The sequence below is a fragment of the Coregonus clupeaformis genome, chromosome 40 (assembly GCF_020615455.1).
Source record: "Coregonus clupeaformis isolate EN_2021a chromosome 40, ASM2061545v1, whole genome shotgun sequence".
NCBI lineage: Eukaryota > Metazoa > Chordata > Actinopteri > Salmoniformes > Salmonidae > Coregonus > Coregonus clupeaformis.
Window position 1 is genome coordinate 10,312,287 of NC_059231.1, and position 16,120 is coordinate 10,328,406.

A 16,120-nucleotide genomic window follows, 5' to 3' on the forward strand; every position below is an offset into this window, starting at 1 on the left:
AGTTATGGAGGTAAGGCAATAAATAGGCCATAGTGCAAAATAATTACAATTATAATTTAGTATTAACATGAGTGATATATGTGCAGACGATGATGTGCAAATAGAGATACTGGGGTGCAAATGAGCAAAATAAATAACAATGTAAATAACAATATGGGGATGAGGTAGTTGGGTGGGCTAATTACAGATGGATGCATTGTATTTTGCTATTGACACGAGAAGGAGTAGCATCATAGAGTTTACAGAAGTATTAATGATGATTAACTTGTATCAACCATTAGCTGCTACTTTTAAGCGACCTTGTGAAGCTACTTGACCATGGACTCCCCAATGTGCCTGGTCGAAAACGTCGACAGCGTGCTTCGTGTAGTCCCAATGGCCATCGACTACCTGATGGGAGTGAAACAGCAAGTCGTAGTGGTGGCGGTGGTCGGGCTGTATCGCACCGGCAAGTCTTACCTCATGAACAAGCTGGCTCAGAAGAAAACAGGTTAGAGACAAATATATCTTCCTTTACAAACAGGTTTGGACATCATCTGTGCCTCAAAGTCTTTCTTGGTAACACTGTATGTTAAGTTTCCCCTATTACTCTGTAATTACACAGTAATAACTGTAGGAACACATAGTAGGACAGGGATTATTGAAACTCGTACAATCCTTGTAGGGCAGGAAAACATTTTATAGTAAAAAAATATATATATTTTGTTGCATTATTTGTGCTTAAAAAAGGGATTAAATATATTTTTTATTTATTTTCTAAACACTATTAATTTCCATGTTGGCTCTATGCACAAAAATTCCCATGTCCTGAGCAAAGGATCACAATTTCAAACTCTCCCAAAAAGTTGTTAAAATAGAAAGAACCTCGCAAAAATGTGACATGTTTCAGGAAACTAGGCGTATGTCGTGGGTCACTACTTCATAATATTTGTCTTTCTGTCTCCTTTTTATTGTGTTGTTCAGGGACCAACCCTTCCCTGAGGAACGAGATGAAGATTCTTCATGTAGAGGAACATGGAGTGTCTGTTGAGGAAGTGCATGAGGTCACCAGATTCCATGCTAAGATTCTCCATCCCAAGTTCTCACCTATCGCTGTTATACTGAGCTATATATTTTTTTGGAACGTAGCTGTCCACTGTGACGTGGTCCTCTATATGGCAGTAAAAAAGGCAACAGTAATTTCACGGCTGTACATGCTCCTCAGAAACTCCAGTCAGAAAGAGGTGAGGCACCATCATTGAAGTGACAACAGTATGTTGAAACTTTTGAAACTTACTATAGGAAAGCTGATAGTTTGTTGAAAATCTATAGATTACAAAGACAACATGCAGCTCTGTGAGAAATATATTTATGTCGTGGCATTCATTAATACAGTGATACAACAGAAACTATGACCAAAATTGGTTTCTCAGTTAGCTGCAAATTGTGTGAATTAAGAGACTACATTGTTCAGACTGACTACTACACTGCTCATTTTGTAGGCTGTTTGGGACCAGGAGAAACATCAGGTGTCCCAAGGATATTCAGAATTGGTCCTGTCAAGTCCAAACAGGTCCTTAAAGCTGAACAGTTGGTTTGCACTCAAGAATCCCCATTCCTCCTCCATCTATCCAGAGGTGCAGTTTTAGCAGGCTAAGGACATGAATCTGTCATATAATATATTATTAACTGGAATATCATTCTATTTCTTTCTCTCTCTCTCTCTCTGTCTGTTGTCTCAATCGTTGCACCATATGACCTTTAACAGAAGATTCAGCTGTTACCTGCAGACACCTGTCCCTGATGTCCCTCATATGTTAGCATCTTGTCCACCACTGTAGGTGTTCTGTCCCTGATGTCCCTCATATGTTAGCATCTTGTCCACCACTGTAGGTTTTCTGTCCCTGATGTCCCTCATATGTTAGCATCTTGCACTCAAGAATCCCCATTCCTCCTCCATCTATCCAGAGGTGCAGTGTAGGTGTTCTGTCCCTGATGTCCCTCATATGTTAGCATCTTGTCCACCACTGTAGGTGTTCTGTCCCTGATGTCCCTCATATGTTAGCATCTTGTCCACCACTGTAGGTGTTCTGTCCCTGATGTCCCTCATATGTTAGCATCTTGTCCACCACTGTAGGTGTTCTGTCCCTGATGTCCCACATATGTTAGCATCTTGTCCACCACTGTAGGTGTTCTGTCCCTGATGTCCCTCATATGTTAGCATCTTGTCCACCACTGTAGGTGTTCTGTCCCTGATGTCCCTCATATGTTAGCATCTTGTCCACCACTGTAGGTGTTCTGTCCCTGATGTCCCTCATATGTTAGCATCTTGTCCACCACTGTAGGTGTTCTGTCCCTGATGTCCCTCATATGTTAGCATCTTGTCCACCACTGTAGGTGTTCTGTCCCTGATGTCCCTCATATGTTAGCATCTTGTCCACCACTGTAGGTGTTCTGTCCCTGATGTCCCTCTATGTTAGCATCTTGTCCACCACTGTAGGTGTTCTGTCCCTGATGTCCCTCATATGTTAGCATCTTGTCCACCACTGTAGGTGTTCTGTCCCTGATGTCCCTCATATGTTAGCATCTTGTCCACCACTGTAGGTGTTCTGTCCCTGATGTCCCTCATATGTTAGCATCTTGTCCACCACTGTAGGTGTTCTGTCCCTGATGTCCCTCATATGTTAGCATCTTGTCCACCACTGTAGGTGTTCTGTCCCTGATGTCCCTCATATGTTAGCATATTGTCCACCACTGTAGGTGTTCTGTCCCTGATGTCCCTCATATGTTAGCATCTTGTCCACCACTGTAGGTGTTCTGTCCCTGATGTCCCTCATATGTTAGCATCTTGTCCACCACTGTAGGTGTTCTGTCCCTGATGTCCCTCATATGTTAGCATCTTGTCCACCACTGTAGGTGTTCTGTCCCTGATGTCCCACATATGTTAGCATCTTGTCCACCACTGTAGGTGTTCTGTCCCTGATGTCCCTCATATATGTTAGCATCTTGTCCACCACTGTAGGTGTTCTGTCCCTGATGTCCCTCATATGTTAGCATCTTGTCCACCACTGTAGGTGTTCTGTCCCTGATGTCCCTCATATATGTTAGCATCTTGTCCACCACTGTAGGTGTTCTGTCCCTGATGTCCCTCATATGTTAGCATCTTGTCCACCACTGTAGGTGTTCTGTCCCTGATGTCCCTCATATGTTAGCATCTTGTCCACCACTGTAGGTGTTCTGTCCCTGATGTCCCTCATATGTTAGCATCTTGTCCACCACTGTAGGTGTTCTGTCCCTGATGTCCCTCATATGTTAGCATCTTGTCCACCACTGTAGGTGTTCTGTCCCTGATGTCCCTATGCAAAGTTCATTTAACAGTAAAATGAGCCAAAAATGCAATTAAAAATGTAAGCTGTGAATGCCTGAAATCTGTTATCTTGTTGTAGGTCACCAAGTTATGTTGTGACTGTGACATGCGGGCATGACTGTTAGCATGAGAAACCCATATTTACTATTGACAAGAAATAGTCATTCATGCTCATGACAAATGCTATTATCTGCATATTTAAGCACATTAATATCTCAATTTTACAGAAAGTATGATCACTTATCTGACAAAGTACTAAAAATATTTTTTAAAAATATGTTTATTATTCAACACCAAAGTGTATTTGCAGCTTTGAAATTGGCCACTAGTGGGAACTAACAACTGTCAATAACTTAATAATAAAACATTTGATTGGCTTAGAATAAAAACTGTTATGATATAACAACCAGATGAATTAGTTGAAATATTCAACAACAGAATTATTATTTTCTGATACTTTTTTTATCCAAAGATGTAAGTGGGCTTAGTGGGTCATGGGCCTAAGAGTTAGGCTTACTGTACATCTGCAAAAATAATATCCTGATATGGAACTGTAGCCATTAATTTTTTCTCCCCACATCACTAGTTTTTAGTGTCTCATAACTCAATGTGAGTGGTCCACAATGTGGTTTAAAAAAATATGGATTTTATATAATTGTGGAGTGACAGGCTCTGATCATGTTTCCTCATGGTTCGTGGTAAACAGGCTCTGATCATGTTTCCTCATGGTTCCTGTTAAACAGTCTCTGATCATGTTTCCTCATGGTCCGTGGTAAACAGGCTCTGATCATGTTTCCTGATGGTTCCTGTTAAACAGTCTCTGATCATGTTTCCTCATGGTCCGTGGTAAACAGGCTCTGATCATGTTTCCTGATGGTTCCTGTTAAACAGGCTCTGATCATGTTTCCTCATGGTCCGTGGTAAACAGGCTCTGATCATGTTTCCTCATGGTCCGTGGTAAACAGGCTCTGATCATGTTTCCTGATGGTTCCTGTTAAACAGTCTCTGATCATGTTTCCTCCGTGGCTAGATACAGGCTACCAGCAGGGGTAGAACCAGGCTACCAGCAGTCTAGAACCAGACTAGAACTAGGCTACCAGCAGTCTAGAACCAGGCTAACAGCAGTCTAGAACCAGGCTACAACCAGGCTACCAGCAGGCTAGACCCAGGCTACCAGCAGGCTAGAAGCATGCTACCAGCAGGCTAGAACCAGGCTACCAGCAGTCTAGAACCAGGGTACCAGCAGTCTAGAACCAGGCTACCAGCAGGCTAGAACCAGGCTACCAGTAGGCTAGATCCAGGCTACCAGCAGGCTAGATCCAAGCTAACAGCAGGCTGGAACCAGGCTAACAGCAGGCTATATCCAGGCTACCAGAAGGCTAGAACCAGGCTACCAGCAGTCTAGAACCAGGCTAACAGCAGGCTATATCCAGGCTACCAGAATCATGTTTTAGGCAAAATCCACAATGCGACCAGTTCAGCAGGAGTGACAGGAGACACTTTTTGAGTGTAACAAACGTGAAACATTTCTTTTGGCCATTTCGCATGAAAACCGGGTCCAAGATCATTGGTTTTCGTTCAGCACTGGAAGGACAAGCGCTCTACAATGGGGCAAGGGTTTTCAAGTCTGCAAGTGCGTTTTCAGCTGAGTTCCATGAACATTGTCCAAAATCATGTTTTAGGCCAAATCCACAATGCGACCAGTTCACCAGTCTCCTGTCATATGCCTGGGACATGATTTTGGACAATGTTCGTGGAGCTCAGCTGAAAACGTACTTGCATACTTGAAAACCCTTGCCTATTGTAGAACGCGCCTGTCCTTCCAGTGCTGAGCGAAGACTAATGATTTTGGACCCGGTTTTCATGCGAAATGGCTAAAATAAATGGATTTGGCCTACACACACTGGGGTAAGTACAGCTGTTTCAGTCAGGTCGGTACTGAGCTGAGTTACACTGCCCTCTAATGGACTGGAGGATCCAGACTGTAAACTACACACACTGGGGTAATTACAGCTGTTTCATTCAGTTCTGTACTGAGCTGAGTTACACTGCCCTCTGCTGGACTGGAGGATCCAGACTGTAAACTACACACACTGGGGTAAGTACAGCTGTTTCATTCAGGTCGGTACTGAGCTGAGTTACACTGCCCTCTGCTGGACTGGAGGATCCAGACTGTAAACTACACACACTGGGGTAAGTACAGCTGTTTCATTCAGGTCTGTACTGAGCTGAGTTACACTGCCCTCTGCTGGCCTGGAGGATCCAGACTGTAAACTACACACACTGGGGTAAGTACAGCTGTTTCATTCAGGTCGGTACTGAGCTGAGTTACACTGCCCTCTGCTGGACTGGAGGATCCAGACTGTAAACTACACACACTGGGGTAAGTACAGCTGTTTCATTCAGGTCTGTACTGAGCTGAGTTACACTGCCCTCTGCTGGCCTGGAGGATCCAGACTGTAAACTACACACACTGGGGTAAGTACAGCTGTTTCATTCTGGTCGGTACTGAGCTGAGTTACACTGCCCTCTGCTGGCCTGGAGGATCCAGACTGTAAACTACACACACTGGGGTAAGTACAGCTGTTTCATTCTGGTCGGTACTGAGCTGAGTTACACTGCCCTCTGCTGGACTGGAGGATCCAGACTGTAAACTACACACACTGGGGTAAGTACAGCTGTTTCAGTCAGGTCGGTACTGAGCTTAGTAAAACAAATACTCTGAACATCTGATGTGTCATGGACAAATATATGGGTGTCCTACAAGATGATTGACACCAGTCCACCAACCTAGACAGCTGTTGTGTCTCTCTGTAGGCTGTCTGGCTGTCTGGTCACAGAGGAGGGCTGTGCTGTGCTGCTGTCTTCAGCTCTGAGGTCAAACCCCTCCCACCTGAAAGAGCTGGACCTGAGCTACAATCACCCAGAAGACTCTGCAGGGGGACTGCTTTCAGCTGCTCTGGTGGATCCCACATATAAACTGATGAAGCTGAAGTAAGTCAGAATAGATGTCCTAATAGTGTGAGCAGTGGTTGTGTCCTATGAAGTGTGGTCCTCTGTAGCTCAGCTGGTAGAGCACGGCGCTTGTAACGCCAAGGTAGTGGGTTTGATCCCCGGGACCACCCATACACAAAAAAAATGTATGCACGCATGACTGTAAGTCGCTTTGGATAAAAGCGTCTGCTAAATGGCATATTATTTATTATTATTATTCACAGGAGAGCATTTTAAACGTAAACCTTTTTTTAAAAACCATAATGCGTTTTGGGGCAGAAATGCCTTCTCGAACATGTGAACTTTCATGAGACTTTATAACAAACTTGTATGCCATCTGTAAATACCAATACAATTGTTAAATTGCGAGCCTAGTTGGTTCAGCCAAAGAAAAAGACAGCAACCTTCCCGCTAGCCATGATTGGCTGAGATAATGAGTGGGCTGGACATGCCGAGAGATGAGTTTGGATTGGTCTGCCATATATCATGCTTCTGTCTATTTGAGCTGGTAAGTATGTCTAGGTAATCCTGTCTAACGCGGCTTTAACATTTTTTTATTGTGTATTAAAACTGCGTAAGTGTTGCTCTCCACTTTCTGGAGGACCGAGTTTTGAAATCTTTGGAAAGTGTTGCAGTTTTAAAGCACATTTTCTGCAATTCTTCACATTTTGTCATGGGGCGGAGAACATTTAGCAGTTTTTAAAGCTAATTTCCTGCAATTCTACAAATTTTCCCATGGGATGGTGAGAAAGGTTTGCCGTTTTAAAGCAAGTTTCCTGCATTTCTACACATTTTGTCATGACTTATGCCATGTTCATGATATCTGTGTGAGAGTGAATAACAAAATCAATGGGGGCCCCCTGGAGGTCAGGGCCCCTGAGCACATGCCCTGGTTGTCGGGTCGATCATTTGGTGATGATTAAGCCTACTACAAGCGTTAGATAGCTGGCTAGACTACCTTACCTAGCAATCTACAGTAAAAGCTGACATGGGCTAATTGAGTGAATGACAAACAGTAACAAGTGGGAAACTGCTGATGCACAACCACATTTAAAAAGTGCACCTTGTGTATTCTACTATTCTAACTCTCAATAGTAAGTTAAGACCCCGACTGAGTTACACAAATATATATATATACAGTGAGCGACAAAGTATTGGTAGAGTGACACATTTTGACTGTGTACTCCAGCACTTTGAATGATACAACGAATGTGAGGTTAAACTGCTGCTTTATTTTGAGGGTATTTCCATCCATACCAGGTGAACCATTTACAACACTTCTTGTACATAGTCCCCCCATTTTAAGGGACCAAACGTATTGGGACAAATGTACTTACATTTACATTTTAGTCATTTAGCAGACGCTCTTATCCAGAGAGACTTACAGTTAGTGAGTGGATACATTATTTTAGTTATATCATACTGGCCCCCCGTGGGAATCGAACCCACAACGCTGGCGTTGCAAACGCCGTGCTCTACCAACTGAGCTACACGGGCCCACACATATCAAAGGTTTAGTATTTGGTCCCATATTCCTAGCACACAATAATTACATTAAACTTGTGACTCTACAAACTTGTTGGTTTTGGTTGTTTCAGATTATTTTGTGCCCAATAGAAATGAATGGTAAATAATGCATTGTGTCATTTTGGAGTCACTTTTATTGTAAATGAGAAAATAATATGTTTCTAAACACGTTTATATTAATGTGGATGCTACCATGATTACAGATAGTCCTGAATGAATCATGAATAATGATGAGTGAGAAAGTTACAGATGCACAAATATCCTACCCCACCAAAGATGCTAACCTCCCCTGTTATTGTAATGGTGAGAGGTTAGCATGTCTTGGAGGTATGAACTTTCTCACTCATCATTATTAACAATTCATTCAGGACTATGCGTAATCATGGTAGCATCCACATTAAAGTAGAAGTGTTTAGAAACATATACTATTCTTATTTACAACAAAAGTGACAAAAAAATAACACAATAGTAATTTGCCATGAATTTGTCCCAATACTTTTGGTTCCCTAAAATAGGGGGGACTATGTACAAAAGGTGCTGTAATTTCTAAACGGCTCAGCTAATATGGACAAAAATACCTTCAAATTAAAGCTGACAGCGCTGGGACGCGCTAATTCTGGTCCGCACTAACTATCTCTGGTCCACGAAGTAGCTAGTAGCTAGCTAGTTCTGGTCCGCTCTAACTAACTCTGGTCCAGGAAGTAGCTAGTAGCTAGCTAGTTCTGGTCCGCTCTAACTAACTCTGGTCCAGGAAGTAGCTAGTAGCTAGCTAGTTCTGGTCCGCTCTAACTATCTCTGGTCCAGGAAGTAGCTAGTAGCTAGCTAGTTCTGGTCCGCTCTAACTAACTCTGGTCCAGGAAGTAGCTAGTAGCTAGCTAGTTCTGGTCCGCTCTAACTAACTCTGGTCCAGGAAGTAGCTAGTAGCTAGCTAGTTCTGGTCCGCTCTAACTATCTCTGGTCCAGGAAGTAGCTAGTAGCTAGCTAGTTCTGGTCCGCTCTAACTAACTCTGGTCCAGGAAGTAGCTAGTAGCTAGCTAGTTCTGGTCCGCTCTAACTATCTCTGGTCCAGGAAGTAGCTAGTAGCTAGCTAGTTCTGGTCTGCACAAGCTCTGGTCCAGCTCTGTCACAGTGTAACAGTGTTACCAGTCTGGTTAATATTTATACTGTAAATGTCCTCAATACTCTCTGTTCATTTAGGTTTTGCCCTTGGAGCCACCATCCAGTCCAAGACTAAGGGCATCTGGATGTGGTGTGTCCCTCATCCTGAAAAAACAGACCACACCCTGGTGCTGCTGGATACAGAGGGGCTGGGGGACGTGGAGAAGGTGGGAGGTCAAAGTTCAATCAGTCAATCAATCAAATGTTATTTATATAGCCCTTTTTACATCAGCAGTCACAAAGTGCTATACAGAAACCCATCCTAAAACCCAAAACAGCAAGCAATGCTGATGTAGAATCTCTTTACAATCCACATGAAATATTTATATTCCTCTTAGATTACAAACCAAGCACAGTGAACAGATATCTGCACACACATCATTTAAATGAGATGATTACTTTGTCAGAGATCCAATACATATCGTCACGTTTCAGGGGGATTCTAAGAATGATGCCTGGATCTTCTCCCTGAACATTCTGTTAAGCAGTACTCTGGTCTACAACAGTCAAGGGACCATCAACAATGATGCTGTGGAGAAGCTTCAGTATCCTTTTGGGTCAACATTTGGCTCCATTCTGTGGCATCTTGTGGACATAATCTGTTGTGGTATTTGATATGATAGTTTGTTTGTTAGGCTTTTGACAGTCATCTCACACATATTAGTGGTAGCCTAGCTAATTGGGATGGACATTTTCATGAATTGTTATATATATTTTTAACATGATTTAATTGTATTTAATTGTAGTGTAGACCTAATCATTGATATGGTAGATAATCTACATTTTAATAATGTGCCACCTAAATGTGTTTTGTTTAATTAAATATGCTATATGCATGTTGCATATTTTGTGTTTATCAGTACTAAGTAGTTATGTTTTTCTCTGGAAACTGTAAAGGGCTTGAGAAATCTCAGGATGCCGGTTCCCGGGATTGATTCTAATCTTTAGTGAACATGAAGAGCTGATGTTGACTAAAAGCAATGTCTGTGACTTTCAAAGAAATTACGTTACTGTGTAAGTTGAAATCTAAAATGAAAATGACTTATTTTGTTTGTTTGTTTGTAACTTGTTTGTTTGTAACCCTGAAATTCAAGTCCCTGTACACAAACTGTGCATGACCTTGACATGAGCTTTGGGAACTCCTGTATCAATCCTCAAACGGTCCTAAAGATATGTGAACGAGCTGACAGAGATGATCAAGGTGAAGTCTCCCACTGGCAATGAGGAGGAAGAGGGCACCCAGTTTGTGCAGTTCTTTCCTGATTTTGTGTGGACCGTCAGAGATTTCACTCTACAGCTTGAGATCGACGGCAGAGAAATCACTCCAGACCAATATCTGGAGAATTCCCTGCAACTCAGGAAAGGTGATATATATTCATTATTATAAACCAGGTAGTTTGAGACCTAGATGATGATTGTCTTAAACAATATTCCAGCTGTGTGTATATCAGACAATATACCACGGTATGATGTAAAGCGTAGCGTTATGACTATAACTACTGTTCCCTGAAGGAGTACAACATACTATGGGGAGTCGCACTATCACGACTTAGGTTGAAGGATATACAATCACGCCTGACAAGGCCAATGAAATCCGCATCTCGCTGTAAGCCCTGCCTTCCACAGGTGATAAGTGTGAGGCTCTGATTAATTCCTGCAATTTATACGTCTCTTCAACAAGCCCAGGAACGGGCGGTGCAGGGCCAAACAGGTGTACCTTGTTTCCCTCCTTCAGGGAACAGTAGTTATAGTCATAATGTTACATTCCCTTTTAGTCAGTCAAGTTCGGTACAACAAACTATGGGGAAATATATATAATCACGCCCTAAGCCGACCCCAATGGATACTAAATGAAACGGCCTATGGCAGACCACCAGACCTGAACCCGCCAGATGCTGCAGTTTGGGTACTGCACACACGGCGTGCTGCCTAGTGCTGTAAGCATGCTGTGGGCTACACTGGGACCAGTGACATCCAAGTGATAAAACCTCACAAAAGTGTGTGGTGATGCTGCAGCCCAAATATCTCCTATAGTCAACACTTTAAACAACGCCCAAGACACTGACAGACCCCTGATGGAGTGGGTGCATAGATCACTAGGTAACCCTTTCTCTGACCTCACTTGCCAATCCTGCCCATGTATTGGGAGAACAGATCCCTGCACAACGGGAGTTGCCATGGGTTCCGGCTTAAAAGGCGAATGATCTCCGCAAATCAAGGCTGACTGGACCAATGGGGAGCCACAAGAATCAATGGTAAGCCCTCCCGGCGCACCCTCCCCAATGTGGGCTGAATCAGAACCACTGGCAGAAACACGTAAAGGTGGATTCGAGGCCATTGGTGCGCCAGAGCGTCCGTTCCCAACAGGGCACACGGATCCCTCGTCGAGAAAAACAGATGACACTGTACGTTTTCTCGTGATGCGTAAAGCTCTACGTCAGCCCTGCCGAAAATGTCCCATAGCTGGGAGACCACCCAGGGTGTAGACTCCTCTCCTGAGAGAGAGGGTCCCACCTGGATAAAAGATCTGCACCCGAGTTGAGGCAACCGGGGACATGCGTCGCCCAAAGCAAAATCATGTGTGCCCTGATCCCAAGCAATAGGGAGCGAGACAAGGTTAGGAGGGAGAGAGACGGAGTTCCTCCCCATCTGTTGATGCACACCACCACTGACACATTGTCGATCAAAAACAGATACGCCATTAGGAGCTCTGCACCAGTGTCCATACCTCCCGAATCGAGTTGCCTTCGTACAGCGCAACCCGCCCTCGAGGGTATGCGTCTGTCGTGATCACCTTGCGGGATTCAACTCAGTCCATGGGAGCCCCCTGACAATAGCACAGGGTCCCAACACTGGACCACTGGTCCATGCATCCAGGTGAGTGGCTAGCACTCAGTGCTGGAAGGGCCACGGGAATGACTTCCATCACAGTAGGTGTAGGCACTGACGAAAAGACACTGTGACACAGCCAAAATCTGTCTAAGCAGAGCCGGAACCCGGACACCCTAAAAATGGCCACTGAGGAGACGGAAGGATATTTCTGCCCTCAAAACGGGCACTGAGGCCTCGGGAACAGTCGATGGGATGACGCCGCAACAAATTGTATCCTGTACCCTGATGAAAAATGGACCCTTTCTGTTGTAACAGACCGGGGCGATTCGTAATTGAATCGAATTCCCAGGAATTAAAAGCACTGAGCTGGAGGCAGATAGCTCATTTGGGGGCTCATATGAACCACAGAGACTGGGTGTGGGATAATAGCGTGATCGTGTTCAATCCTTCTCGTTCCCTCAACTCCGCTACCAACAACTTATCCACGATAGAGCCCATAACCTGTATCACTAGACACCTTATAGGGGCTAGTGAGCTACAGGCAGGGATCAGCAATGAATCTCAGTAATGAGCAACCTATGGGGGAGGGGCGCCCCCTTGTGGACAGAGACCAACTTCTCAGTCTCACCCTGGAGAGATTGATATACCCCTTGAACCCCGTGGAAACAGTGGAACGTGTGGGAACTAAGGGGGGAACATTAAACATGGCCAAGCTTCCAACATTCATAGTGCTTCCATGAGACTGTATAGCCCCTTTACGGGAACAGGGGGCTCTGGCAATGGCTGACATAGTACCCCGTTTGCCAAACATTGGGGCACTGTTGTCACAGTAATGTTTTTGAGGAGGGGCGCACTGGTCACTCAGATTCGTACCAAGGCCAAGGTTACCCCAGCCAAGTGTTCGGGGGGCTGCTTTCTCATCAGAGGTGCAATCAAACCCCACTTCTTCCATTCCCTCCAACTCCAGGAATTGTACATAGGAATGGGGTTGCCATAATGCTGAGGGAAAGATAGGAAGTTTAATTTGCCGGAAGTTAGGCATGCTAGCCGACATTAGCCAGGATGATTTTTTGCCTAAACTAGGCTAGCTAGCATATTTGACCACAGCACAGTCCATTTAGAATATCCAATCGGCTTTACGCTAAATATACTAAACAAGAGAGATACCCCAGAAACTCCACCGTGGGCAGGTAGGCATAGCTAGTAATATGCAATGCTTGTTTAGCTAGCCCAGTCTCGAAAGTCCAAGTAGGAACGGATCACAGGGGTGGGACCGGACCCTTTATCAACAAGTCTGGGAAGAGAGGCTTCTCGTCCCAGCCCAGGTACCGGCATCTGCAAAAGGAAAGTCGCCATTGGTAATTTCAAGCTTCCTCAAGAATACCACGTCTTTCCTGGGAGTTTGTACGCAGTATGTTGCAATGCACACACGGACTTGTTCGAGAGAGGGCCACCTGATCCAAGCCCTAGACACTCTACACACAGATCGTGAGTATCTTTTCAGAGAAATGCTATAAGCGCATGACTGGGATCATGATATCGACCCTGAATCCGGCTTAGTCATCGTCGTCTCAGTCGTTTTTCTTAGCGATCTTACTCATTGCACCAGCAAATTGAAGAATAACTAATTGTTCGTGACTAGAAAACATATAAGAACAAGTACTGTGATGAGTGTGATGGAAAGGAGTCAGGCACAGGAGGGTAATTACCGAATACAGAGTTTATTCCTTCTTAGACACAAATGCGCTCAAATAGCGATCAACGAAACAGGCACAGGGGAAACTATCATCCCTGGCAAATACACAGTAATGGATATCCAATAATACATAGGCACAGGGGAAAATCTACCCTGGCAACAATATGTTACGAGTAGCTCCACCGAGCTACTCTACTCCCACAAATAAAAATCACATACAAGGACAAGGGGGTAGAGGGAACACTTATACACAGACTATTTAGTGGATAGGAACCAGGTGTGTGAGATTGACAAGACAAGACAATTGTGATGATGATTGGGGCGGCAGTGGTTAGTAAGCTGGTGAAGACGAACGCCGAAGCCTGCCCGAACAAGGACGGGAGGCAGCCTCGGCCGAAGTCTTAACAGTTCCCCGGCCTCGGGGACGGCCAGGAAGACGTGGAGCAGGGCAAGCCGGATGGGGACGGTGGAAATCCCGCAACAGGGAGGGATCGTGGATATCCCTCACCGGGACCCAGCACCGTTCCTCCGGACCGTACCCTTCCCACTCCAGGAGGTACTGAAGGCCCCCCACCCGACGCCTCGAATCCAGGATGGAACGAACAGAGTACGCCGGGGCCCCCTCGATGTCCAGAGGAGGTGGAGGAAACTCCCGCACCTCAGACTCCTGGAGCGGACCAACCACCACTGGCCTGAGGAGAGACACATGAAACGAGGTGTTAATACAGTAATCAGGGGGAAGTAATAACCTATACGTGACCTCGTGATTCTCCTCAGGACTTTGAACGGCCCCACAAACCGCGGGCTCAGCTTTCGGCAGGGCAGGCGGAGGAGCAGGTTCCGGGTCGAGAGCCAGACCCGATCCCCCGGTACGAAAACCGGGGACTCACTGCGGTGACGGTCAGCGTTGGCCTTCTGACGATGCACGGCGCGCTGGAGGTGAACGTGGGCAGCGTCCCACATCTCCTCTGCGAGCCGAAACCAGTCATCCACCGCAGGAGCCTCAGTCTGGCTCTGGTGCCACGGTGCCAGAACCGGTTGGTAAACTAAAACACATTGGAATGGTGTTAGGTTAGTAGAGGAGTGGCAGAGAGAGTTCTGGGCATATTCTGCCCATGGCAAGAACACCGACCACTCCCCCGGCTGCTCCTGGCAGTAGGAGCGCGGGAACCTACCCACATCCTGATTTACCCGTTCCACCTGCCCATTTGACTCGGGGTGGAACCCAGAGGTCAGGCTGACCGAAACCCCCAGACGTTCTATGAACGCCTTCCAAACCTTGAACGTGAACTGGGGACCTCGGTCGGACACTATATCCTCTGGCACCCCGTAGTGCCGGAAGACGTGAGTAAACAGGGCATCCACAGTCTGCAGGGCCGTGGGGAGACCAGGCAGAGGAAGGAGGCGGCAGGACTTGGAGAAGCGGTCCACAACGACCAGGATGGTGGTGTTACCTTGGGAGAGGGGAAGATCAGTAAATAAATCAATACTTAGGTGAGACCATGGTCGTTGTGGAACTGGTAAAGGTTGTAGCTTACCCGCTGGGAGGTGCCTAGGTGCCTTACCCTGGGCGCACACCGAGCAGGAGGAGACGTACACCCTCACATCCTTAGCCAAGGTAGGCCACCAGTACTTTCCAATCAAGCAGCGCACTGTACGACCGATACCTGGGTGACCAGAGGAGGGTGACGTGTGTGCCCAAAAGATCAGACGATCACGGATAAGAGCAGGCACATACCGCAGCCCAGCTGGACACTGCGGTGGAGATGGATCTGTGCGTAATGCCTGTTCTATATCCGCGTCCATCGCCCATACTACCGGCGCCACAATGCAGGAGGCTGGGAGTATGGGGGTGTTGTCTCTGGGCCTCTCCACTGTGTCATACAGCCAGGAAAGTGCATCTGCCTTCACGTTCTTCATACCCGGAATGTATGACAGTGTAAAATCAAACCGGGTGAAGAATAGGGCCCACCTAGCCTGGCGAGGATTCAGCCTCCTCGCTGCCCGGATGTACTCCAGGTTACGGTGGTCCGTCCAGACGAGGAAAGGGTGTTTCGCCCCTTCGAGCCAATGCCTCTACATGGTCAAAGCTCGGACAACAGCCAATAGCTCCCGATCACTAACGTCGTAGTTCTGCTACGCCGGGCTGAGCTTCTTAGAGAAGAAGGCAAAGGGGCGGAGCTTGGGTGGTGTGCCCGAGCGTTGGGACAGGACAGCGCCTATCCCTACCTCAGATGCATCCACCTCCACTACGAACGGTAGTGATGGATCGGGGTGGGCCAGTACCGAAGCTGAGGTGAACAGACCCCGCAGTCTCCTGAAGGCCAAGTCAGCCTCAGCAGAGGATGTCATCGATGTAGACCACCACACCGCGACCAAGCATGTCCCGAAACACCTCGTTCACAAATGACTGGAAGACGGATGGAGCATTCCTCAAACCGTAGGGCATCACCAGGTATTCATAATGCCCCGTGGTTGTGCTGAATGCTGTCTTCCACTCATCTCCCTCTCGGATACGCACCAGGTTGTATGCACTCCTGAGATCTAGCTTAGTGAAGAAGCGCGCC

The 16,120-nt window shown here is 46.1% G+C and overlaps 1 protein-coding gene across 1 annotated transcript in view; it reads left to right on the plus strand.

The window, feature by feature from the left end:
• Positions 1 to 318: 318 nt before the first annotated feature.
• LOC121555008 (guanylate-binding protein 1-like) overlaps positions 319 to 16,120 on the plus strand; it is a 33,606-nt gene continuing 17,804 nt past the window's right edge. Inside the window, exons 1-4 of the mRNA XM_041868765.2 lie at positions 319 to 490; positions 9,065 to 9,192; positions 9,461 to 9,570; positions 10,196 to 10,389. Of these exons, the coding sequence (XP_041724699.2) occupies positions 319 to 490; positions 9,065 to 9,192; positions 9,461 to 9,570; positions 10,196 to 10,389 (604 nt within the window). The remainder of the gene's footprint in view (positions 491 to 9,064; positions 9,193 to 9,460; positions 9,571 to 10,195; positions 10,390 to 16,120) is intronic.